This window comes from Procambarus clarkii, chromosome 46 (assembly GCF_040958095.1).
Source record: "Procambarus clarkii isolate CNS0578487 chromosome 46, FALCON_Pclarkii_2.0, whole genome shotgun sequence".
In the NCBI taxonomy this organism is placed as follows: domain Eukaryota; kingdom Metazoa; phylum Arthropoda; class Malacostraca; order Decapoda; family Cambaridae; genus Procambarus; species Procambarus clarkii.
In genome coordinates this window covers 25,866,855-25,893,585 of record NC_091195.1, presented here as the reverse complement: position 1 = coordinate 25,893,585, position 26,731 = coordinate 25,866,855, and the positions used below count along the sequence as shown (strand labels likewise).

The window sequence follows — 26,731 nt, the reverse complement described above, 5'->3', positions numbered from 1 at the left end:
CACACCTGGAGGCACACCTGTGTCATCTACACACCTGGAGGTTCACCTGTGTCATCTACACACCTGGGGCACACCTGTGTCATCTACACACCTGGGGGCACACCTGTGTCATCTCCACACCTGGAGGCTCACCTGTGTCATCTACACACCTGGGGCTCACTTGTGTCATCTCCACACCTGGGGGCACACCTGTGTCATCTATACACCTGTGTCATCTACACACCTGGGGTTCACCTGTGTCATCTACACACCTGGAGGGACACCTGTGTCATCTACACACCTGGAGGGACACCTGTGTCATCTACACACCTGGGGGCTCACCTGTGTCATCTCCAGAGGTACACAGGTGCTTGACAGCTGAGTGGACTGCACTTTAGATTCGTAGTCTTGAGGTTTCAGGTTCGATCCCCGGTGGAGGCGGAGACAAATGGGCAAAAAGTTTCTTACACTCTGATGTCCCTGTTCACCTAGCAGTAAATAGGTACCTGGGAGTTAGTCAGCTGCTATGGGCTGCTTTCTGGGGATGTGTAACAAAATGGAGGGCTGGTCAAGGACCGGGCCGAGGGGACGCTAAGCCCCGAAATCATCTCGAGATAAGCTCAAGACAGGCCTCAAGTCCATCACCAAATCGTAAGTCCTACACCAAATCCTAACCACGCAAGTGCTCAGGGGCCAGATACATGAAAGCAGTTACACAAGCACTTACGAACCTGTGCATCTTTTTTTCAATCTTTGGCGGCTTTGTTTACAATTATTAAACAGTTAATGAGCGCCAAAGCACCAGGAGGCTGTTTATAACAATAACAACAATTGATTGGCAAGTTTTCATGCTTGTAAACTGTTTAATAAATGTAACCAAAGCCGTCAAAGATTGTGGAAAGATGTACACGTTCGTAAGTGCTTGCGTAACCACTTCGTGAATCTGGCCCCAGGAACGCGCTCAGCAGTGGAAGGGTTATGAGTGGGATTGGGTGGTTATAGAATAGGAGCTGCCTCGTATGGGCCAATAGGCCTTCTGCAGTTACCTTTGTTCTTATGTTCTTATGTTCTTATGTTATAAGGTGGCCGCCTCCATGTATGACCTTCCCAGCGGGAGTTTAGTCACATAACTGCACCACTGTAAACAACTGTAGATCCTTTTATTCAGTCCACTCTACAGTTTCTCGTTAGGAATGAACCATGCGATGGATTTAATGCTTAAGACTCCCCTTGTGTGTACCATGAAAACGATATCGTGGCTATAATTCAATTATTTCAGAATTACAATGGGTAGATACAGAAAAATGGGCACAAAAAATGTGGCGAATGATACAGAAAGTGGGTATATGATACAGAAAATAGATAGATGCACCAAATTAGGTAGGTTCAGAAAAAGGGTAGATATACAAAATGGGTAAATACAGAAAATGGGTAGGTACAGAAAATGGGAATACAGAGAGAATGAGTATATTAAGAAAGAAGGGTAAACTATTCAAAAGATAAATATGTAACACAACATACCTTTACGGCAGGTGAGGTCTGCTCACCCTCTCTACAGTTGTCATGACTTCAGGCAAACGTATATTATTATGGAACTTCCAAAATGTTAAATAATCATATTAGAGAGGCATTGTTAACATTAATAAACATTCGTCTAACAGTCAGATCAGAGATAATTGACCTCCTCCAAGTTAATTAACATATTTACCTGTTGACTGTCAAGGGAGAAGGACCTCTGGCGCTGGAAAGTGACCTCACTGGACTTGACAACAGCAGAATGTCTCCTCTTGTAGGCGAGCTTGTCTCTGGTGGCGGCGGCGTTGTCAGTCACCCCCGGCACCCACGACACCCGCCTCGTCGTCGTCGTCTCCTTCCTCGCCTCCTTCATCTTCTCGTCCTTGTCGCGCTGCTCCCTCAAGATGTCCCTCCTGGAGTCGTCCTTGATGATGCTCCTGCCCTCGACGCCAGCAGGAGACCTGGTCTTGTCCTTGGTCTTGTCGTGGTTCCCTGCGGGGGCGCTTCTCCACGCCACGAAGTCACTCACTAACGCTATTCTAGATTTGTCTTCAGTGACATTGGTCCCATTTTTGTGAGATTTGGCATTGGTTAGTTGCTTCTTGTTACTGTCTATTCTGCCGTCTGTCCTAACGTCTAGGTTAAAGTCTAGCCTACTGTCTCTCTTGACGCCTGTGGGCGTGAAGAGCGGCGGGGCACTGCCAGGGTGCCAGTTTGGGCCGTCGTCGGCTGCCCCGTACCCATACCCGGTACTGTGACCAGTACTGGCGGAGCTACTGTGACCAGCACTGCCGCCGCCGCCGCCAGCAACTGACCTCGACAACTCTGGGGTGCGCATCGCCGCGCGCACTTTGTTACGATCCTCCTCCATGCGCACCATGTCTCCGATGAGTGCGCTCTGCTGTGCCTGCTGGAGTTGGATCATTTGGTAGCGTTGGAAGGTGTGAGGCCTGAGGCGCACCTCTGGCTCAGAGTAGGGTATGGGCGGGGGCACGAAGTGTAGCGGAGACGCCGTCCTGGGCGAGGGTGCCCTGGGGCTGCCCCTGTCGCCCCCTGCCAGAGGAGACGACGGGCGAGAAGAGATAGAACGAGGAGAACCCGAGCGGGGAGATGCCCTGGGGGAGCCCCGGGGAGACGCCCTCGGGGATACCCGTGGGGAACCGCGCGGAGACGCCCTTGGAGAGCAGCGCGGCGAAGGAGACCCCATTAGGGAACCGTGCGCAGTGTTGAGACTCCTCCTGTCGGCACTGTGCGCACTGTGCACGCTGGTGGGCGAGGCACGGGGCGACAGGCGTGCCCGGGCACTGGGGAAGGTGCCCACACAGCCCCCGACCACAGCCCCCACACACCCGCCGCCGCCCACAGGTGCCCCACACCCGCCGCCCATGCTGACCAACCCGCCACGGTTGGGCTCGACACCGTAGCGCAGCAGGAGTCTGACCACGTCAGCGGCACCGTAGTCCACGGCCAGGTGCAGGGCATTGGTGAAGACCCCGGGCACTGTGTTGTCTGTGTTGTCACTGCTGCCCTCACTGCGGTGGTCGTACCTGCTGGAGACAACAGTCACTATGGTCGTACCTGCCGGGGATAACAGTTACTATGGTCGTACCTGCTGGGGATAACAGTCACTATGGTCGTACCTGCTGAGGATAACAGTTACTATGGTCGAGTAGTGTAAATTAGGACGTAGACCGGGCATGACACCTAGGACAGGTGTGCCAGGTAAGGCACACCTGTCCAGGTGAGCATGGAAGGGGGGGGGGGGGCCTGTCTCAAGGGGTAAGAGGCGTCCCGCTCGCCCGGTGCACGTCCTCATGTGTGTTTAATGTGGTGTATGGTTAGTATAGGGTGAGTATGGGAGCAGGCGTGTGTATGTTGAAGGGAAAGGTGAGTGTTGTCAGTGTATGTTTAGCAAGCGTAGAGTTGTAGAGGTGAGCATGTATGCTTAGAGAGAGTGTTAAGCATGTGGCCTCTAGAGTTAAGCATGGGAGGGCAGGAGATCTAAGCATGTGTCACGCCCCATTCTGACTCGAAGGCACACCGTGGGAGTAAGAGGGACAGGAGCGGGCGAGCGGATACCCGGGTGATGCTCGCGTGTGACCAAGTGTGCTCACCTAGTTGTACTTACCGGGTGTTATCAGCTGTCCCTCACACAGCCTCGGAGAGTTAAAACCACACATCAACCCAAGGACCTTCGTCGAGGTCTTCCCTACCTCAGGCCTCCAACAGATCAAACGCAGTTACCAGTCATTACACACGCGCACACACACGTGTCAATGTGAGGGGAAGGAGCGTAGTGAGCCGCTTGAGGCATTACCCTTGCCTCCAGCCCACCATAGTGTCACCACAACACCCAGTAGCAAGCCTCCCTCACCTGTCACTGAACTTAAACATTACGTCTCGGAGGAGATCTGGTGCAGTTTTCTTCATATCTTCCTTCACGCCGGTGAAGTAGACTCTCACCGGGAGGGAGGATGTGGTCTGTTACCCTAACTGTTTAAGTCAAGTGTGGACCCACGTCCTGACATCTTCATTATCCTGACCATGTGACGGTAGTGAGATGTATGGGGTAATGGCCCCCCTTCTCTCTCTCTCTCTCTCTCTCTCTCTCTCTCTCTCTCTCTCTCTCTCTCTCTCTCTCTCTCTCTCTCTCTCTCTCTCTCTCTCTCTCTCTCTTTCGCTCCTTTCCTCTCTTTCGCTCCTTCCTCTTTTTCGCTCCTTCCTCTCTATCTCCATCCTCTCGCTCTCTCTCTCTCCTGCCCTCTCTCTCTCTCTCTCTCTCATTTATTTTCAGTAGGATAGATAGATAGATAGATAGATAGATAGATAGGTGGAATAATGTACTGAGGTGTGGAAGGGGTACTTACATAGATATTGTAGTACACAGCCATCTGCAACGTGTCTGGTTTCCCTCTCCATCTCTCTCTTTCTGGAGGCTGTGATGGATGGTGTAGGGGTAAGGCACTTCCTAAAACACTTTTCACTCTGCTAAGGAGGACGTAACGATTTGTTCAGATGTCTCGAGAATCGCAGAAGCTGACCACAAACCCTCACGCAGCCTCGGAGAGTTTAAAACCACACGCTCTCATTATACCCGGGAGCGGTGTGGGTGTTTTTGGTGCGTGTAGTCAAACCTCACAGTGTGTTGAGGTCCTTCCTTCACCCATAACCAGCGGAGTGTGAGAGCCGACCTGCTGTTTCTTTGGAGCTGAACAGTCAGTCACAGGCCGCAGTATCCGCTCTCTCACTGTCTCGGTACTTATCATCCCGGCTCATGGGAAGTTGACGTCGCCTCACCACTCCCTTCACAGCCGGCGGTGACACCCGTCCTCTTCAACCTTCACGCGTCAGTTTCATAATATATGCTGGATGGTAGAAGGTATTTTAAGAGTGCTAAATACCTGTTTGAAACTTGCTCTACTGCTAAGGTGTTGGAAACCGTGAAGGAGATAGTGTTCCATATGTTGAACTTTAAACATAAAAACGATTTAAGAAAACAAACGCCTCCTATCACACACCTCTAATACTGACTGCGAGGCTCCACCAAGATGCGGCCCAGCCGGCGGGTGTTAAGGTGGATGGATGGATGTCTGGGGATGACCCGCCTACACCCGTCACTCCGTCATTATTACATTAACTGCTGTGCGGGAGACGGAGGAGGAGCCGATGTGATACTAAATGTTCCTACTTTTCCTAACCACTGGTGTGTTGTGGGGAGAAATGCTGGCAGTCTGATGAACCTATGACGAGAAGTTTGCTTGAGGAAATGTAATGCTGCGACTTTGTATGTGGAGATCATGTCTCCCCTTATTCAGTCCAGACTGGTTGACTGTCTCTCAATATTGATGGTGGAAGTATTTTTTACACTAATAAGACATTCCTATGGTGTAAAATGAGATCGAGATGGATCTGTTATGACATGTTTTGACTAGCTAACAGTGTATGTAAAATATCCAAAGTATTTAATACAAGAATACAAATTATATAATGTGTATATGTTTCCTAACTGCTGGTGTGTTTAAAGAGAAATGTAGTGAGTCCAAAGGGTTAGGGAACTGACGCGTGAAGGTTGAGAGGACGGGTGTCACCGCCGGCTGTGAAGGGAGTGGTGAGGCGACGTCAACTTCCCATGAGCCGGGATGATAAGTACCGAGACAGTGAGAGAGCGGATACTGCGGCCTGTGACTGACTGTTCAGCTCCAAAGAAACAGCAGGTCGGCCTCTCACACTCCGCTGGTTATGGGTGAAGGAAGGACCTCAACACACTGTGAGGTTTGACTACACGCACCAAAAACACCCACACCGCTCCAGGGTGATGGGAGCGTGTGGTTTTAAACTCTCCGAGGCTACGTGAGGGTTTGTGGTCAGCTTCTGCGATTCTCGAGACATCTGAACAAATCGTTACGTCCTCCTTAGCAGAGTGAAAAGTGTTTTAGGAAGTGCCTTGCCCCTACACCATCCATCACAGACTCCAGAAAGAGAGAGATGGAGAGGGTAACCAAACGCGTTGCAGATGGCTGTGTACTACAATATCTATGTAAGTACCCCTTCCACACCTCAGTACATTATTCCACCTATCTATCTATCTATCTATCTATCTATCTATCTATCCTACTGAAAATTATATATGAGAGAGAGAGAGAGAGAGAGAGAGAGACAGAGACAGAGACAGAGACAGAGACAGAGACAGAGACAGAGACACAGAGAAGAGAAGAGAGAGAGAGAGAGAGAGAGAGAGAGAGAGAGAGAGAGAGAGAGAGAGAAGAGAAGAGAGAAGAGAAGAGAGAGAGAGAGAGAGAAGAGAGAGAGAGAGAGAGAGAGAGAGAGAGAGAGAGAGAGAGAGAGAGAGAGAGAGAGAGAGAGAGAGAGAGAGAGAGAGAGAGAGAGAGAGAAGAGAGAGAGAGAGAGAGAGAGAGAGAGAGAGAGAGAGAGAGAGAGAGAGAGAGAGAGAGAGAGAGAGAGAGAGAGAGAGAGAGAGAGAGAGAGAGAGAGAGAGAGAGAGAGAGAGAGAGAGAGAGAGAGAGAGAGAGAGAGAAGAGAGAGAGAGAGAGAGAGAGAGAGAGAGAGAGAGAGAGAGAGAGAGAGAGAGAGAGAGAGAGAGAGAGAGAGAGAGAGAGAAGAGAGAGAGAAGAGAGAGAGAAGAGAGAGAGAAGAGAGAGAGAAGAGAGAGAGAAGAGAGAGAGAAGAGAGAGAGAAGAGAGAGAGAGAAGAGAGAGAGAAGAGAGAGAGAAGAGAGAGAGAAGAGAGAGAAGAGAGAGAGAAGAGAGAGAGAAGAGAGAGAGAAGAGAGAGAGAGAAGAGAGAGAGAGAGAGAGAGAGAGAGAGAAGAGAGAGAGAGAGAGAGAGAGAGAGAGAGAGAGAGAGAGAGAGAGAGAGAGAGAAGGGGGGCCATTACCCCATACATCTCACTACCGTCACATGGTCAGGATAATGAAGATGTCAGGACGTGGGTCCACACTTGACTTAAACAGTTAGGGTAACAGACCACATCCTCCCTCCCGGTGAGAGTCTACTTCACCGGCGTGAAGGAAGATATGAAGAAAAACTGCACCAGATCTCCTCCGAGACGTAATGTTTAAGTTCAGTGACAGGTGAGGGAGGCTTGCTACTGGGTGTTGTGGTGACACTATGGTGGGCTGGAGGCAAGGGTAATGCCTCAAGCGGCTCACTACGCTCTTTCCCCTCACATTGACACGTGTGTGTGCGCGTGTGTAATGACTGGTAACTGCGTTTGATCTGTTGGAGGCCTGAGGTAGGGAAGACCTCGACGAAGGTCCTTGGGTTAATGTGTGGTTTTAACTCTCCGAGGCTGTGTGAGGGACAGCTGATAACACCCGGTAAGTACAACTAGGTGAGCACACTTGGTCACACGCGAGCATCACCCGGGTATCCGCTCGCCCGCTCCTGTCCCTCTTACTCCCACGGTGTGCCTTCGAGTCAGAATGGGGCGTGACACATGCTTAGATCTCCTGCCCTCCCATGCTTAACTCTAGAGGCCACATGCTTAACTCTAGAGGCCACATGCTTAACACTCTCTATAAGCATACATGCTCACCTCTACAACTCTACGCTTGCTAAACATACACTGTCAACACTCACCTTTCCCATCAACATACACACACACTTGAACACCCTATACTAACTATACACCACATTAAACACGCATGAGGACGTGCACTGGGCGAGCGGGGCGCCTCTCACCCCTCGAGACGGATCCCGTGCCAGCAGACGACGCGCTCGGTCCTCGTCCTAACTTACCCTACTTGGTCGTACCTGCTGGGGCCGACAGTCACCATGGACCACCTCGAGGCTCGTGACTGTGTATCGTCATCACATGAACGTCGCAACATCAATGAGACATCCAAGTTTACAAGGCATCAATGTAAACCACAAAAGCCATGAGGCACAAGAAATATTTGGTTTACATCACAAAATTATATTGCTTATCGTAGTAACAATAATTGGTATACATAACTGCGTATCACTGAACAAGGACAAGTGGTATGGCAGTATACCAACCAGTTGGTATACATGATGTATACCAGGAGAGTGTAGGTGTTTATAGTTATGACTATATTATAAGAGAATATATCTAAGTCATATAATAATTTAAACGAATATTGTTGACAAAAGTCATTTTGAATTTGACTTCTCGTGGCCCTTATGGCCAAGATGGCCCACCATGGGTCATTATGGGTACACCATGGCCCACCATGGGTCATTATGGGTACACCATGGCCCACCATGGGTCATTATGGATACACCATGGCCCACCATGGGTCATTATGGGTACACCATGGCCCACCATGGGTCCTTATGGGTACACCATGGCCCACCATGGCCCACCATGGGTCATTATGGGTACACCATGGCCCACCATGGGTCATTATGGGTACACCATGGCCCACCATGGCCCACCATGGGTCCTTATGGGTACACCATGGCCCACCATGGGTCATTATGGGTACACCATGGCCCACCATGGGTCATTATGGGTACACCATGGCCCACCATGGGTCATTATGGGTACATCATGGCCCACCATGGGTCATTATGGGTACACCATGGCTCACCATGGGTCATTATGGGTACACCATGGCCCACCATGGGTCATCCTCAGCTGACCCACCTGTCTATAAGGGTCTGGGACTTCCTGAGCTGACCCACCTGTCTATAAGGGTCTGGGACTTCCTCAGCTGACCCACCTGTCTATAAGGGTCTGGGACTTCCTCAGCTGACCCACCTGTCTATAAGGGTCTGGGACTTCCTGAGCTGACCCACCTGTCTATAAGGGTCTGGGACTTCCTCAGCTGACCCACCTGTCTATAAGGGTCTGGGACTTCCTCAGCTGACCCACCTGTCTATAAGGGTCTGGGACTTCCTCAGCTGACCCACCTGTCTATAAGTGTCTGGGACTTCCTCAGCTGACCCACCTGTCTATAAGGGTCTGGGACTTCCTCAGCTGACCCACCTGTCTATAAGGGTCTGGGACTTCCTCAGCAGGATCTCCACGTCCTGGGAGACACAGCGGCTGCCAGTGTCACAAGACCATTTGTCCAGGATGCTGCCGTGGAGGTCGATCTGGGGAGAGGAGAGAGGCTGTGAGCACTGTATCCAGTGTCCACTGTGTAACACTAACTAGAACTGGTCGCTGTAACCGATGTAACAGTGACCAGAACTGGTCGCTGTAACCGGTGTAACAGTGACCAGAACTGGTCGCTGTAACCGGTGTAACAGTGACCAGAACTGGTCGCTGTAACCGGTGTAACAGTGACGAGAACTGGTCGCTGTAACCGGTGTCCACTGTGACCAGAACTGGTCGCTGTAACCGGTGTAACACTGTGACCAGAACTGGTCGCTGTAACCGGTGTAACACTGTGACCAGAACTGGTCGCTGTAACCGGTGTAACACTGTGACCAGAACTGGTCGCTGTAACCGGTGTAACACTGTGACCAGAACTGGTCGCTGTAACCGGTGTAACACTGTGACCAGAACTGGTCGCTGTAACCGGTGTAACAGTGACCAGAACTGGTCGCTGTAACCGGTGTCCACTGTGTAACACAGTGACCAGAACTGGTCGCTGTAACCGGTGTAACACTGTGACCAGAACTGGTCACTGTAACCGGTGTAACAGTGACCAGAAGTGGTCAGTAAGCGGACCATCAAGGCCGCCCACAGAGACCACTACAGTGAGAGTCACTATGGAGGCAGCAGTGGCGTCAGTGTCCGGGTGTGTGGCGTCAGTGTCCGGGTGTGTGGTGACAGTGTCCGGGTGTGGCGTCAGTGTCCGGGTGTGTGGTGACAGTGTCCGGGTGTGTGGCGTCAGTGTCCGGGTGTGTGGCGTCAGTGTCCGGGTGTGTGGCGACAGTGTCCGGGTGTGTGGTGACAGTGTCCGGGTGTGTGGTGACAGTGTCCGGGTGTGTGGTGACAGTGTCCGGGTGTGTGGCGTCAGTGTCCGGGTGTGTGGCGACAGTGTCCGGGTGTGTGGTGACAGTGTCTGGGTGTGTGGCGTCAGTGTCCGGGTGTGTGGCGTCAGTGTCCGGGTGTGTGGTGACAGTGTCCGGGTGTGTGGTGACAGTGTCCGGGTGTGTGGCGTCAGTGTCCGGGTGTGTGGCGTCAGTGTCCGGGTGTGTGGCGTCAGTGTCCGGGTGTGTGGCGACAGTGTCCGGGTGTGTGGCGACAGTGTCCGGGTGTGTGGCGACAGTGTCCGGGTGTGTGGCGACAGTGTCCGGGTGTGTGGCGTCAGTGTCCGGGTGTGTGGTGACAGTGTCCGGGTGTGTGGCGACAGTGTCCGGGTGTGTGGCGACAGTGTCCGGGTGTGTGGCGACAGTGTCCGGGTGTGTGGCGTCAGTGTCCGGGTGTGTAGCGTCAGTGTCCGGGTGTGTGGCGTCAGTGTCCGGGTGTGTGGCGACAGTGTCCGGGTGTGTGGTGACAGTGTCCGGGTGTGTGGCGTCAGTGTCCGGGTGTGGTGACAGTGTCCGGGTGTGTGGCGTCAGTGTCCGGGTGTGGTGACAGTGTCCGGGTGTGTGGTGACAGTGTCCGGGTGTGTAGCGTCAGTGTCCGGGTGTGTGGTGACAGTGTCCGGGTGTGTGGCGTCAGTGTCCGGGTGTGTGGTGACAGTGTCCGGGTGTGTGGCGTCAGTGTCCGGGTGTGTGGCGTCAGTGTCCGGGTGTGTGGCGACAGTGTCCGGGTGTGTGGCGACAGTGTCCGGGTGTGTGGCGACAGTGTCCGGGTGTGTGGTGACAGTGTCCGGGTGTGGTGACAGTGTCCGGGTGTGTGGTGACAGTGTCCGGGTGTGTGGCGACAGTGTCCGGGTGTGTGGTGACAGTGTCCGGGTGTGTGGCGTCAGTGTCCGGGTGTGTGGTGCCAGTGTCCGGGTGTGTGGCGACAGTGTCCGGGTGTGTGGCGACAGTGTCCGGGTGTGTGGCGACAGTGTCCGGGTGTGTGGCGTCAGTGTCCGGGTGTGTGGTGACAGTGTCCGGGTGTGTGGTGACAGTGTCCGGGTGTGTGGTGACAGTGTCCGGGTGTGTGGTGACAGTGTCCGGGTGTGTGGTGACAGTGTCCGGGTGTGTGGCGACAGTGTCCGGGTGTGTGGTGACAGTGTCCGGGTGTGTGGTGACAGTGTCCGGGTGTGTGGCGTCAGTGTCCGGGTGTGTGGCGACAGTGTCCGGGTGTGTGGTGACAGTGTCCGGGTGTGTGGCGTCAGTGTCCGGGTGTGTGGCGTCAGTGTCCGGGTGTGTGGCGTCAGTGTCCGGGTGTGTGGCGTCAGTGTCCGGGTGTGTGGCGTCAGTGTCCGGGTGTGTGGCGTCAGTGTCCGGGTGTGTGGCGACAGTCCGGGTGTGTGGTGACAGTGTCCGGGTGTGTGGTGACAGTGTCCGGGTGTGTGGTGACAGTGTCCGGGTGTGTGGTGACAGTGTCCGGGTGTGTGGTGACAGTGTCCGGGTGTGTGGTGACAGTGTCCGGGTGTGTGGTGACAGTGTCCGGGTGTGTGGTGACAGTGTCCGGGTGTGTGGTGACAGTGTCCGGGTGTGTGGTGACAGTGTCCGGGTGTGTGGTGACAGTGTCCGGGTGTGTGGTGACAGTGTCCGGGTGTGTGGTGACAGTGTCCGGGTGTGTGGCGTCAGTGTCCGGGTGTGTGGCGACAGTGTCCGGGTGTGTGGTGACAGTGTCCGGGTGTGTGGTGACAGTGTCCGGGTGTGTGGTGACAGTGTCCGGGTGTGTGGTGACAGTGTCCGGGTGTGTGGCGTCAGTGTCCGGGTGTGTGGCGTCAGTGTCCGGGTGTGTGGCGACAGTGTCCGGGTGTGTGGTGACAGTGTCCGGGTGTGTGGTGACAGTGTCCGGGTGTGTGGCGTCAGTGTCCGGGTGTGTGGCGTCAGTGTCCGGGTGTGTGGCGTCAGTGTCCGGGTGTGTGGCGTCAGTGTCCGGGTGTCATCACCCAAGTGTGTCAACTGCATGCAATCCCACCAGGCCTGGACTCGACACTGCAGCATGAGGCCTACTTGGCAAGGCCCAACATGTACGGCGGCCCAGGTCGCAGGTGAGCCAGTGAATAGAGGGGCCGAGGGTCGAGCGGGTGATCCAGCCTGGGACATGTGCAGAATAACCGGCCACCACTCCCCCATCCCTGAGGCCTACCCACCTCTCCCCATCCCTGAGGCCTACCCACCTCTCCCCATCCCTGAGGCCTACCCACCTCTCCCCATCCCTGAGGCCTACCCACCTCTCCCCATCCCTGAGGCCTACCCACCTCTCCCCATCCCTGAGGCCTACCCACCTCTCCCCATCCCAGAAACGCGTCCACTCATTCTTCACTCTCTACCCACGGCGCCTCACCACCACTCACCCCCTCCTTCCCCTTCAACCAGACATCTCCACCCCCTCCCTACTACTTCCCCCTCCTCCCTCCAACCACACCAGCCACCCACTCTGACCCACCAACCAGTCCACCTTCCTGACCCCAGGAGAATGCCACCCTGAATCATATCAAAGCAATTCTTGACGAAATGACACAAAATCACCAACTCGTCAAACGAATAATGCGCAAACAAACGATATTTGAGAACGCCCTTTGCCAGATTAACAAGTCTCAGGAGCAAGTGTTGCAGATCCTGCTGCAGCAGCACCATCTGCTGAGGGGTTCAGCGGGCCGGAGCCTGGTGCAAGGTTATGCACAATGCAGACACAATGACACCATCACATCAGCACACACACCAACACCAGCGCACATTAATCAACCCTCGTAGCCTGGTGGATAGCGCACAGGACTCGTAATTCTGTGGCGCGGGTTCGATTCCCGCACGAGGCAGAAACAAATGGGCAAAGTTTCTTTCACCCTGAATGCCCCTGTTACCTAGCAGTAAATAGGAACCTGGGTGTTAGTCAGCTGTCACGGGCTGCTTCCTGGGGGTGGAGGCCTGGTCGAGGACCGGGCCGCGGGGACACTAAAGCCCCGAAATCATCTCAAGATAACCCGTCCTCTTAAAAATAACGTCGCTTTTCACTCGTATGTTCGCAATGGCCAAAAATGGACATAATTTGAAATGAAATCGGCTCACAAAAGTGATGCACTGTCCCGTTTTTTGTTCGAGTCCTCCGGCTTACTCGGTTAGGTTAGGAGAGGAAACTTTCAATTAACGTTTTTCATAACGTTTAGAAACCTTAGGAGAACTTCCTGCCCTCCTAACCTATCAGAGGACCCTAAACTTACTGTTTTGGAAAAAAATACAAAATTTATTTTCAATTATTTTTAATTTTCAAAATACGTTCATTTTCGGCCATACAAGTAAATGGCCAAATACAGACATAATATGTTAGAGGAGAGGTTGGTGCCGTCACCACAATAATATGTTAGAGGAGAGGTTGGTGCCGTCACCACAATAATATGTTAGAGGAGAGGTTGGTGCCGTCACCACAATAATATGTTAGAGGAGAGGTTGGTGCCGTCACCACAATAATATGTTAGAGGAGAGGTTGGTGCCGTCACCACAATAATATGTTAGAGGAGAGGTTGGTGCCGTCACCACAATAATATGTTAGAGGAGAGGTTGGTGCCGTCACCACAATAATATGTTAGAGGAGAGGTTGGTGCCGTCACCACAATGTTAGAGGAGAGGTTGGTGTCGTCACCACAATAATATGTTAGAGGAGAGGTTGGTGCCGTCACCACAATAATATGTTAGAGGAGAGGTTGGTGTCGTCACCACAATAATATGTTAGAGGAGAGGTTGGTGCCGTCACCACAATGTTAGAGGAGAGGTTGGTGTCGTCACCACAATAATATGTTAGAGGAGAGGTTGGTGCCGTCACCACAATAATATGTTAGAGGAGAGGTTGGTGCCGTCACCACAATAATATGTTAGAGGAGAGGTTGGTGTCGTCACCACAATAATATGTTAGAGGAGAGGTTGGTGCCGTCACCACAATAATATGTTAGAGGAGAGGTTGGTGCCGTCACCACAATGTTAGAGGAGAGGTTGGTGCCGTCACCACAATGTTAGAGGAGAGGTTGGTGTCGTCACCACAATAATATGTTAGAGGAGAGGTTGGTGTCGTCACCACAATAATATGTTAGAGGAGAGGTTGGTGTCGTCACCACAATAATATGTTAGAGGAGAGGTTGGTGCCGTCACCACAATAATATGTTAGAGGAGAGGTTGGTGCCGTCACCACAATGTTAGAGGAGAGGTTGGTGCCGTCACCACAATGTTAGAGGAGAGGTTGGTGTCGTCACCACAATGTTAGAGGAGAGGTTGGTGTCGTCACCACAATAATATGTTAGAGGAGAGGTTGGTGTCGTCACCACAATGTTAGAGGAGAGGTTGGTGTCGTCACCACAATAATATGTTAGAGGAGAGGTTGGTGCCGTCACCACAATGTTAGAGGAGAGGTTGGTGTCGTCACCACAATGTTAGAGGAGAGGTTGGTGTCGTCACCACAATAATATGTTAGAGGAGAGGTTGGTGCCGTCACCACAATGTTAGAGGAGAGGTTGGTGCCGTCACCACAATGTTAGAGGAGAGGTTGGTGCCGTCACCACAATGTTAGAGGAGAGGTTGGTGTCGTCACCACAATAATATGTTAGAGGAGAGGTTGGTGCCGTCACCACAATGTTAGAGGAGAGGTTGGTGCCGTCACCACAATGTTAGAGGAGAGGTTGGTGCCGTCACCACAATGTTAGAGGAGAGGTTGGTGTCGTCACCACAATAATATGTTAGAGGAGAGGTTGGTGCCGTCACCACAATAATATGTTAGAGGAGAGGTTGGTGTCGTCACCACAATGTTAGAGGAGAGGTTGGTGCCGTCACCACAATGTTAGAGGAGAGGTTGGTGCCGTCACCACAATGTTAGAGGAGAGGTTGGTGCCGTCACCACAATGTTAGAGGAGAGGTTGGTGCCGTCACCACAATGTTAGAGGAGAGGTTGGTGCCGTCACCACAATGTTAGAGGAGAGGTTGGTGCCGTCACCACAATGTTAGAGGAGAGGTTGGTGCCGTCACCACAATAACACAATAACACAAGTGAACACAATAATAATAATGAACATAGCGCATCTGATGACAAACAACATCAAAATGTATAATCACAGTGAAGAACATCTCACTATACTACAGTGAAACTGCAATGGAGTTTGCAATAGCATTAATGAGATCATACAGTGCGTCATAGTGCTATGAGAGACACTGGTGGGGGACACTTCAACCCAAGGTTCAGCGGTTATCACAAGTTCTCCCTGCCCGCTGGGGAAAGAAAATGGGTTTCACTACTTATGTCATCCTGTGGTCCTGGGATCCTGTGGTCCTGGGATCCTGTGGTCCTGGGTTCGATCCCAGGTGCCGGCGAGAAACAATGGGCAGAGTTTCTTTCACCCTATGCCGCTGTTACCTAGCAGTAAATAGGTACCTGGGTGTTAGTCAGCTGTCACGTGCTGCTTCCTGGGGGTGGAGGCCTGGTCGAGGACCGGGCCGCGGGGACACTAAAGCCCTGAAATCATCTCAAGATAACCTCAAGATAAGATAGTAACAATATAAATGCAGAGATTAGGACTCCTGGTTCACCCTTGACGCTGAGCGGACGTCTGGACGACTCCTCCACCTGGGAGTCGCCCGATCACGTTCTGTTTTGCAATTTGGATTTGACACTGCTGTTTGTCATCCCTTTTCAATGGCCAGTTGTACCACACTTGGTGCATATATTGCCTTGGGTCACGGGATTGTTGGTAAAAAATTTTTTGCCGTGTTCTGGCTGGTTCTCCCGGCGGAGTGACGGTGTTCGGGGGCCGGCTTGGCCGAGAGGTACCGAGAGTTCGTGGGTCTTGGCTGGCTCCTGGTGTGCCCTCAGCCGTGGTGGGCTCCTGGTGTGCCCTCAGCCGTGGTGGGCTCCTGGTGTGCCCTCAGCCGTGGTGGGCTCCTGGTGTGCCCTCAGCCGTGGTGGGCTCCTGGTGTGCCCTCAGCCGTAGTGGGCTCCTGGTGTGCCCTCAGCCGTAGGTGGGCTCCTGGTGTGCCCTCAGCCGTGGTGGGCTCCTGGTGTGCCCTCAGCCGTGGTGGGCTCCTGGTGTGCCCTCAGCCGTGGTGGGCTCCTGGTGTGCCCTCAGCCGTGGTGGGCTCCTGGTGTGCCCTCAGCCGTAGTGGGCTCCTGGTGTGCCCTCAGCCGTGGTGGGCTCCTGGTGTGCCCTCAGCCGTGGTGGGCTCCTGGTGTGCCCTCAGCCGTGGTGGGCTCCTGGTGTGCCCTCAGCCGTGGTGGGCTCCTGGTGTGCCCTCAGCCGTGGTGGGCTCCTGGTGTGCCCTCAGCCGTGGTGGGCTCCTGGTGTGCCCTCAGCCGTGGTGGGCTCCTGGTGTGCCCTCAGCCGTGGTGGGCTCCTGGTGTGCCCTCAGCCGTGGTGGGCTCCTGGTGTGCCCTCAGCCGTGGTGGGCTCCTGGTGTGCCCTCAGCCGTGGTGGGCTCCTGGTGTGCCCTCAGCCGTGGTGGGCTCCTGGTGTGCCCTCAGCCGTGGTGGGCTCCTGGTGTGCCCTCAGCCGTGGTGGGCTCCTGGTGTGCCCTCAGCCGTGGTGGGCTCCTGGTGTGCCCTCAGCCGTGGTGGGCTCCTGGTGTGCCCTCAGCCGTGGTGGGCTCCTGGTGTGCCCTCAGCCGTGGTGGGCTCCTGGTGTGCCCTCAGCCGTGGTGGGCTCCTGGTGTGCCCTCAGCCGTGGTGGGCTCCTGGTGTGCCCTCAGCCGTGGTGGGCTCCTGGTGTGCCCTCAGCCGTGGTGGGCTCCTGGTGTGCCCTCAGCCGTGGTGGGCTCCTGGTGTGCCCTCAGCCGTGGTGGGCTCCTGGTGTGCCCTCAGCCGTGGTGGGCTCCTGGTGTGCCCTCAGCCGTGGTGGGCTCCTGGTGTGCCCTCAGCCGTGGTGGGCTCCTGGTGTGCCCTCAGCCGTGGTGGGCTCCTGGTGTGCCCTCAGCCGTGGTGGGCTCCTGGTGTGCCCTCAGCCGTGGTGGGCTCCTGGTGTGCCCTCAGCCGTGGTGGGCTCCTGGTGTGCCCTCAGCCGTGGTGGGCTCCTGGTGTGCCCTCAGCCGTGGTGGGCTCCTGGTGTGCCCTCAGCCGTGGTGGGCTCCTGGTGTGCCCTCAGCCGTGGTGGGCTCCTGGTGTGCCCTCAGCCGTGGTGGGCTCCTGGTGTGCCCTCAGCCGTGGTGGGCTCCTGGTGTGCCCTCAGCCGTGGTGGGCTCCTGGTGTGCCCTCAGCCGTGGTGGGCTCCTGGTGTGCCCTCAGCCGTGGTGGGCTCCTGGTGTGCCCTCAGCCGTGGTGGGCTCCTGGTGTGCCCTCAGCCGTGGTGGGCTCCTGGTGTGCCCTCAGCCGTGGTGGGCTCCTGGTGTGCCCTCAGCCGTGGTGGGCTCCTGGTGTGCCCTCAGCCGTGGTGGGCTCCTGGTGTGCCCTCAGCCGTGGTGGGCTCCTGGTGTGCCCTCAGCCGTGGTGGGCTCCTGGTGTGCCCTCAGCCGTGGTGGGCTCCTGGTGTGCCCTCAGCCGTGGTGGGCTCCTGGTGTGCCCTCAGCCGTGGTGGGCTCCTGGTGTGCCCTCAGCCGTGGTGGGCTCCTGGTGTGCCCTCAGCCGTGGTGGGCTCCTGGTGTGCCCTCAGCCGTGGTGGGCTCCTGGTGTGCCCTCAGCCGTGGTGGGCTCCTGGTGTGCCCTCAGCCGTAGGTGGGCTCCTGGTGTGCCCTCAGCCGTGGTGGGCTCCTGGTGTGCCCTCAGCCGTAGGTGGGCTCCTGGTGTGCCCTCAGCCGTAGGTGGGCTCCTGGTGTGCCCTCAGCCGTGGTGGGCTCCTGGTGTGCCCTCAGCCGTGGTGGGCTCCTGGTGTGCCCTCAGCCGTGGTGGGCTCCTGGTGTGCCCTCAGCCGTGGTGGGCTCCTAGTGTGCCCTCAGCCGTGGTGGGCTCCTAGTGTGCCCTCAGCCGTAGTGGGCTCCTAGTGTGCCCTCAGCCGTAGTGGGCTCCTAGTGTGCCCTCAGTCGTGGTGGGCTCCTAGTGTGCCCTCAGCCGTGGTGGGCTCCTGGTGTGCCCTCAGCCGTGGTGGGCTCCTGGTGTGCCCTCAGCCGTGGTGGGCTCCTGGTGTGCCCTCAGCCGTGGTGGGCTCCTGGTGTGCCCTCAGCCGTGGTGGGCTCCTGGTGTGCCCTCAGCCGTGGTGGGCTCCTGGTGTGCCCTCAGCCGTGGTGGGCTCCTGGTGTGCCCTCAGTCGTGGTGGGCTCCTAGTGTGCCCTCAGTCGTGGTGGGCTCCTGGTGTGCCCTCAGTCGTGGTGGGCTCCTGGTGTGCCCTCAGCCGTAGTGGGCTCCTGGTGTGCCCTCAGCCGTAGTGGGCTCCTGGTGTGCCCTCAGCCGTGGTGGGCTCCTGGTGTGCCCTCAGTCGTGGTGGGCTCCTGGTGTGCCCTCAGCCGTAGTGGGCTCCTGGTGTGCCCTCAGCCGTAGTGGGCTCCTGGTGTGCCCTCAGCCGTGGTGGGCTCCTGGTGTGCCCTCAGCCGTAGTGGGCTCCTGGTGTGCCCTCAGCCGTGGTGGGCTCCTGGTGTGCCCTCAGCCGTGGTGGGCTCCTAGTGTGCCCTCAGTCGTGGTGGGTGGCCGGCTTCTGCTCTGCCGGGGGACACTGGATGACTTTTAGCGCTTTAGCTGGGGGCGAGTGTTCAGTTGTGCTACCTGGTGTTCTCTGTGTGGGGCGGGGCTGGTCACCCTGAGGGACTCCTGGGGCTCCCTGGTGTTCTCTGTGTGGGGCGGGGCTGGTCACCCTGAGGGACTCCTGGGGCTCCCTGGTGTTCTCTGTGTGGGGCGGGGCTGGTCACCCTGAGGGACTCCTGGGGCTCCCTGGTGTTCTCTGTGTGGGGCGGGGCTGGTCACCCTGAGGGACTCCTGGGGCTCCCCAATCATCTGCCTGTCTGCGTTTCTTTGCCGCGAAGGCATATTAGTTTCCAGTGATTGGCGTCACTTGTTTCGCAATTAGGGAGATTAACCCTTCACGAATACGCCGGCGTGCATCCAATCCCACGTTGGTGGTCGCCCGTTGATGACCACCAACCCGCACACATTATTGATGACCTGCACGATGGGGATGAGTATGAGTCACTGCGGGTGACCCTTACACTTGAACAATAATGCCCTACATATAATCAACCTATATGTGCCACAGAGTAAACTTGACCTTGACACACTGCCTGAGTTTGTTAGTGAGGAACCTACCCTGCTGGTCGGTGACCTGAATGCCAGACACCCACACTTTGCTGCCAACTGTCATCAGCCCAGTGTCAGTGGACGGAAACTGTCACTGTTTGTCAGGGGAAGTGACAACCTTAGAGTCCTGGGTGATGAACAGCCAACTCACCTCCCGCCAAACACACACCGAAACTACGACGTTGGTACAACGTTCGAACAAGTTTTAACCCCTCCTAACCAGTTATAACAACCAATATAGCAAGTTGTAACAACGTTCTAATACGTCATAAACACGTTAAGCCTAGATGTAACAACTTTATTACAAGTTGTAACAAGAGGAAAATAGAGACAGTTACGGTTTGTGTTTCCAGGGCTCAGAGGAGGAAGATTAGACTACGCTGTCCTGCTGAATGCACAGGACACGGATGCCAGTACACACATTGTGCAGTTTATGTAGTGACCACTGGGCACTGATTACCACCGTCGACATGAGCAAGAGAAGGAAAGAGACAAATCAAAGAAAAAGGTTATCACTCGGACCAGATATGAGGCCGCACTTCATCAACAGGATGAGTGACTGGTTCACGGAATACCAAATACCAGAAGACATGACACATTTGTTGATGACCTTAATCACCAAATTGAGAGCTGTCTAAGAGTTCCGCGCCATACGCCTGGGCGCACTAACCCTCAGAAGAAAATAAAATGGAATGAGAACGATTACATAAAGATGCTCAATTCATATGTAAGGAGCATGAGTAGAGAGTACCGGAGACATCCCACTGAAAGTAACCAAGAACTGTTTAAAACTGTGTGTCAAGTAGCCAGGGAAGAGAAGATTAAAGAGCGGGAAAGATAATGTCTTGAATTCACTAACTCTATTGGACGGGAAACATCTGCAAGACAAGTGTGGGCAAAAATTCAGATAGCTAAGGGGGGCAGAGCCCGGCCTGCGGCTCACAAAGACCCCCAGGGTAAGGCTGAGGAACTAATTCACAAGTGGAGTGATGCAGCATCCTCCTCCTCCCTCCCTGCAGAAGTAAGCAGGGAACAGCTCCTGCGACATGATGACAGAAGAATTAGGATAACAAGAGCACTGTCTAGTGATGACGAATATGGGGAACCAATCACAGCCCAGGAAGTAAAGGGCGCGATGAAAAAGGGTAAAAGTACAGCACCTGGTGAAGATGGCGTCACCTACGACATACTCAATGCACTGTGTGAAGTGTCTGGGAATCCACTACTCCACCTGTTTAACAAGTCATTCCTAAGTGGAGTGTTGCCCACACAATGATAACACGCAATAATTGTTCCCATACCGAAGCCTAATGACCCTGGTAATTACAGACCTATCAGCCTCGTGTCATGCACTTGCAAGATGCTTGAAAGGATCATCCTAAACCGACTGTTGCACAAAATAGGCAGGTTAGGGGAGGGGGTTAATGGATTTGTTAAAGGACGGAGCATAGCAAATTGTATAGTTAATTACTTGGCTAATGACACAGCTAAGTACTCTGTCTTTGTTGACATCAAAGGAGCCTTGGAGAAAGCACAGGGGATTGCGATCCTGGACGAGCTTGCATGCATGGGTGTCAAGGGGAGACTCATGAAATGGGTTGAAGACTACCTCACAGGAAGGAAAGCCAAGGTCTGCTTCAATGGAGCAGTCTCCAGAACAATGAATATGGAACTCGGGACCCCCCCAAGGTGGAGTCTTAAGCCCTACACTATTCAACATACTTATGAACTGCCATTGCAAATATTGATTTTCCGGAAGGAACACAACAAGTGATACATGCAGATGATGTCTTAATACAAGCTCCAACCTTGGGAAAAATTAAACAGTCCATTGAACTCCTTGGAAGGAAATGTATTGAGCTCGGTCTCACTCTCTGCACAAACAAGACGTAAGCAAACTCCCATCACAAGCGGGGAGAAAATGAAGAACTACAAATTAATGGTGTAACACTTGAATGGGTTGACCACTATCGGTACCTTGGCGTCACTGTCGGCTCTAACAAGGGGAAGAAAGAGGAGCTCAACCAACTCATAGGAACATGTAAAAGTCGACTCAGGGCACTGAAAGCTTTGACCTGGAATGGACATGGAGCCTCTATTGCCGTGCTTAAAATGATGTACACAGCCTATGGGTGGAAAAAAGGTCTTAGACTATGCCGCCAGACTTAAGTCCAGGTCTAAGACTTAAGGCTTAGACCTTAAAGCCTTTTAAAAGGCTTTAAAATATACAAAATGAAGCCATGACAATCATTCTTGGAGTTCCAAGAACTGCCAAAACGTCTAATCTACGAGAGGAGTTGTCCCTCCCCAGTGTTAAAAGCAGAATCAAAGAACTGAATGCTAAGCTTGCAATTAACATAGCTAGAGATCCCCATTACAATAATATTGCCAAGAAAAAACTAAGTTCTGTCCTTCTCACACGAGGAAACAGGAGAAGCAAAAAAATGTCATCACAGATCAGTCTGCTACCTCGAAGAGCTTCACCTGCTTGAGCAAGCCCGTGAGCTCCTGCCTGCAGAGAGGTTACCTCCCTGGGAGGATGACTCTTGCAGGATTATCATCAATGAAATGACAACGAATAATCCATTATGATACGACAAGAAATGAGGCACAAGTATCTCCAGGAAATCTATTGTGACGATAATCTCTTTCAAGAGAGATTGAGCCTGCTCTTCCCTCCAAACTACGTCCCAGAAACAACTAATATAGTAGATATATCCAACAAGTACAACAACAAGTTTTGCCCCAGAGCAAAACGTATCCAACACCAGGACACCTGCTCCACCTCCGCCACTCAAACCGGCAAACTGCTTGTCGCTGATTGGCTGGCGCCCGTCGCACCTGCTCCTCCACCCGCCACACGAGCTGATGTCTGAGCCACCGCGACCTGAGGAGGGCAGAATATCTAGTGCTTTCCACAAGTTAACACGTCTCATTGGTAGACTAAGCCTTGGCTTACGTGTACTAAGGGAGGTGGCAGCTTGAAGCCAATATTCCTGCACTAATATATTTACTTTGATATTACGCACTTGTCTTAACGTAACTTTTCATTTGCCAGTGATTATTCTTATTATTTTGTTTGATTGATTTATGTTACAATTTTTATGTCCAATTTTATTCATGTTTTGCTTTTCTAACGTAATTAAAATTTCATTGTTAAATTTACTTGTGTTTTGTGTGTCTTCCCATTACCTTACCACAGACGAAAGTTCCAGCTTTTTTCTTTTTTTTCTTTTGTGTGACGAGGCCATACCCCTAGCTTTTGAAACAGCCGAACACCAACGCGTTACCGTCACACTATAAAGAAGCCGGAGATGAATTAGATCAAATCTACACTGACGGGTCATCTAATCCTGTCAATGGCAGGGCTGGTGCAGCATACACTGTGATTAGGAATAATGTCTTTCAACACGGAAATGAAGAGAAAGCATCTATTGAGAAGTATGCCTCTTCAACGACCGGAGCTAACTGCCATTGTAATGGCGTTAAGATTCCTTGAATGAAACACTAATGGCGCAGTGATCTGCACTGATTCAAAAGCAGCATTACAAAGTCTAAGTAAAAATCGGGCAGAAAATCTTGCGACAGTCGCTGAAATCAGCTGCTAAGGGCATTAACCAACCAGGGAAGAGTCGTCAAGTTTCTGTGCATCCCCTCCCATGTTGGGGATCCTCTCCCATGTTGAGGGGATCCCCTCCCATGTTGGGGGGGTCCCCTCCCATGTTGGGGGGTCCCCTCCCATGTTGGGGGGTCCCCTTCCATGTTGGGGGGGTCCCCTCCCATGTTGGGGGGATCCCCTCCCATGTTGGGGGGTCCCCTCCCATGTTGGGGGGTCCCCTCCCATGTTGGGGGCTCCCCTTCCATGTTGGGGGGTCCCCTCCCATGTTGGGGGGTCCCCTTCCATGTTGGGGGGTCCCCTCCCATGTTGGGGGGTCCCCTCCCATGTTGGGGGGTCCCCTTCCATGTTGGGGGGTCCCCTTCCATGTTGGGGGGTCCCCTCCCATGTTGGGGGGTCCCCTCCCATGTTGGGGGGTCCCCTCCCATGTTGGGGAGCCCCTCCCATGTTGGGGGGTCCCCTTCCATGTTGGGGGGTCCCCTCCCATGTTGGGGGGTCCCCTCCCATGTTGGGGGGTTCCCTTCCATGTTGGGGGGTCCCCTCCCATGTTGGGGGGTCCCCTCCCATGTTGGGGGGTCCCCTCCCATGTTGGGGAGCCCCTCCCATGTTGGGGGATCCCCTCCCATATTGGGGATCCCCTCCCATGTTGGGGATCCCCTTCCATGTTGGGGGGTCCCCTCCCATGTTGGGGGGTCCCCTCCCATGTTGGGGGTCCCCTCCCATGTTGGGGGTCCCCTCCCATATTGGGGATCCCCTCCCATGTTGGGGGGTCCCCTTCCATGTTGGGGGGTCCCCTCCCATGTTGGGGAGCCCCTCCCATGTTGGGGATCCCCTCCCATGTTGGGGCTCCCCTCCCATGTTGGGGCTCCCCTCCCATGTTGGGGCTCCCCTCCCATGCTGGGGATCCCCTCCCATGTTGGGGCTCCTCTCCCATGTTGGGGGGTCCCCTCCCATGTTGGGGAGTCCCCTCCCATGTTGGGGAGCCCCTCCCATGTTGGGGAGCCCCTCCCATGTTGGGGAGCCCCTCCCATGTTGGGGGGTCCCCTCCCATGTTGGGGAGCCCCTCCCATGTTGGGGGGTCCCCTCCCATGTTAGGGAGCCCCTCCCATGTTGGGGGGTCCCCTCCCATGTTAGGGAGCCCCTCCCATGTTGGGGGAGCCCCCACCCATGTTGGGGATCCCCTCCCATGTTGGAATATGTGGGAATGAACGAGCAGATGTGCTGGCTGCTGAAGGCGCTGAAGGAGACCATATTGAATACTTCATACCCAAGACTCTACTACAAATTAGAGGTATTGTCAGGCAACATCACCGTGACAAGGTAACTGAGGAAAGGAGGATAGAAGCACAAACCAGTGAATCTGTACGATGGTACAACATGGTTGCTGCTGCCAATCCCAATCATTATGGCCGAAGAGGAGGAGGACGCGGGAGAGAATCAGTAATAGCGAGAATCCGTCTTGGATACAAATATCCATGGAGATTCGGAATGGAAACAACAGTTGATCAGCGGAGTTGCAGAATCTGTGGTGAGAGTGACGGACACCGCCTTGACCACTATCTACGTGAATGTGAACACCTGAGAGACATTAGGAATATGTGTAGAATAATAAACCCCACATTGTTTGAGTTAGGAAAACACTATTTGTCAAATATTGATGCTGTTCTTAAAAGATTCCCCCATTTTGCACCCGCAAGATAACGTAAGCTTTTAAGGGTTGATAGATGTTAATCTTCTTGTTTGAGGAGCTGTTCACTTGAGACAGTTAAGCAAGTCCCAGCTGTGTCTGGGTACAAGTGACAGGATGAACAACCCAGCGGGTTTTCTTCCTATTGGGGAGTGTTGTACATGCTGCTACGGCGGTGTGTCCACTCACAGGATGAGTGACGCTGCCCAATACTGTCATTATGGCGGTGTGTCCACTCACAGGATGAGTGACGCTGCCCAATACTGTCACTATGGCGGTGTGTCCACTCACAGGATGAGTGGCGCTGCCCAATACTGTCACTATGGCGGTGTGTCCACTCACAGGATGAGTGGCGCTGCCCAATACTGTCACTATGGTCGTGTGTCCACTCACAGGATGAGTGGCGCTGCCCAATACTGTCACTATGGCGGTGTGTCCACTCACAGGATGAGTGGCGCTGCCCAATACTGTCACTATGGCGGTGTGTCCACTCACAGGATGAGTGGCGCTGCCCAATACTGTCACTATGGCGGTGTGTCCACTCACAGGATGAGTGGCGCTGCCCAATACTGTCACTATGGCGGTGTGTCCACTCACAGGATGAGTGGCGCTGCCCAATACTGTCACTATGGCGGTGTGTCCACTCACAGGATGAGTGGCGCTGCCCAATACTGTCACTATGGCGGTGTGTCCACTCACAGGATGAGTGACGCTGCCCAATACTGTCACTATGGCGGTGTGTCCACTCACAGGATGAGTGACACTGCCCAATACTGTCACTATGGCGGTGTGTCCACTCACAGGATGAGTGGCGCTGCCCAATATTGTCACTATGGTGGTGTGTCCACTCACAGGATGAGTGGCGCTGCCCAATATTGTCACTATGGCGGTGTGTCCACTCACAGGATGAGTGACGCTGCCCAATACTGTCACTATGGCGGTGTGTCCACTCACAGGATGAGTGGCGCTGCCCAATACTGTCACTATGGCGGTGTGTCCACTCACAGGATGAGTGGCGCTGCCCAATACTGTCACTATGGTGGTGTGTCCACTCACAGGATGAGTGGCGCTGCCCAATACTGTCACTATGGTGGTGTGTCCACTCACAGGATGAGTGGCGCTGCCCAATATTGTCACTATGGCGGTGTGTCCACTCACAGGATGAGTGACGCTGCCCAATACTGTCACTATGGCGGTGTGTCCACTCACAGGATGAGTGGCGCTGCCCAATACTGTCACTATGGTGGTCTGTCCACTCACAGGATGAGTGGCGCTGCCCAATACTGTCACTATGGCGGTGTGTCCACTCACAGGATGAGTGGCGCTGCCCAATACTGTCACTATGGCGGTGTGTCCACTCACAGGATGAGTGGCGCTGCCCAATACTGTCACTATGGCGGTGTGTCCACTCACAGGATGAGTGGCGCTGCCCAATACTGTCACTATGGCGGTGTGTCCACTCACAGGATGAGTGACGCTGCCCAATACTGTCACTATGGCGGTGTGTCCACTCACAGGATGAGTAGCGCTGCCCAATACTGTCACTATGGTGGTGTGTCCACTCACAGGATGAGTGGCGCTGCCCAATACTGTCACTATGGCGGTGTGTCCACTCACAAGATGAGTAGCGCTGCCCAATACTGTCACTATGGCGGCGTGTCCACTCACAGGATGAGTGGCGCTGCCCAATACTGTCACTATGGCGGTGTGTCCACTCACAGGATGAGTGGCGCTGCCCAATACTGTCACTATGGCGGTGTGTCCACTCACAGGATGAGTGGCGCTGCCCAATACTGTCACTATGGCGGTGTGTCCACTCACAGGATGAGTGGCGCTGCCCAATACTGTCACTATGGCGGTGTGTCCACTCACAGGATGAGTGACGCTGCCCAATAAACTCGCCCCTCGGGGAAAAATTAATTAAATTAAACTGGTCGTTGTAACCAGCGTCCATTGTGTAATAGAGTCACCATTGAATGTAACTGGAGATTACAACCCACCAAATTACCCTAACCTAACCTTCCCATAGCACGTTGAGGTCCACGAGGTGCACAATGTCTCAGTTGAGTGACGGGTTGGTAGCTCTCTAGGCTGGTCTCTCAAACCGTTCTCACACATGTGAGTCACTCATGTGGTTCAAGCCACCACCGTCACTCTCCCAGATAGACAGATAGATAGGCAACTTTAAAACTAGGTATGATAGATAAATTAGAGAGGAGTCGTTGGGTTAAACAGCCGGCAGGAAGAAAGGTGGGGTCCAG

The 26,731-nt window shown here is 53.9% G+C and overlaps 1 protein-coding gene across 1 annotated transcript in view; it reads right to left on the bottom strand.

Annotated features, from left to right (window-relative positions):
• The window catches only part of LOC123770570 (uncharacterized), a 564,737-nt gene that overhangs the window by 499,694 nt on the left and 38,312 nt on the right, over nt 1–26,731 (bottom strand). The window contains 2 exon segments of the mRNA XM_069301599.1: nt 1,688–3,041; nt 8,965–9,074. Of these exon segments, the coding sequence (XP_069157700.1) occupies nt 1,688–3,041; nt 8,965–9,074 (1,464 nt within the window).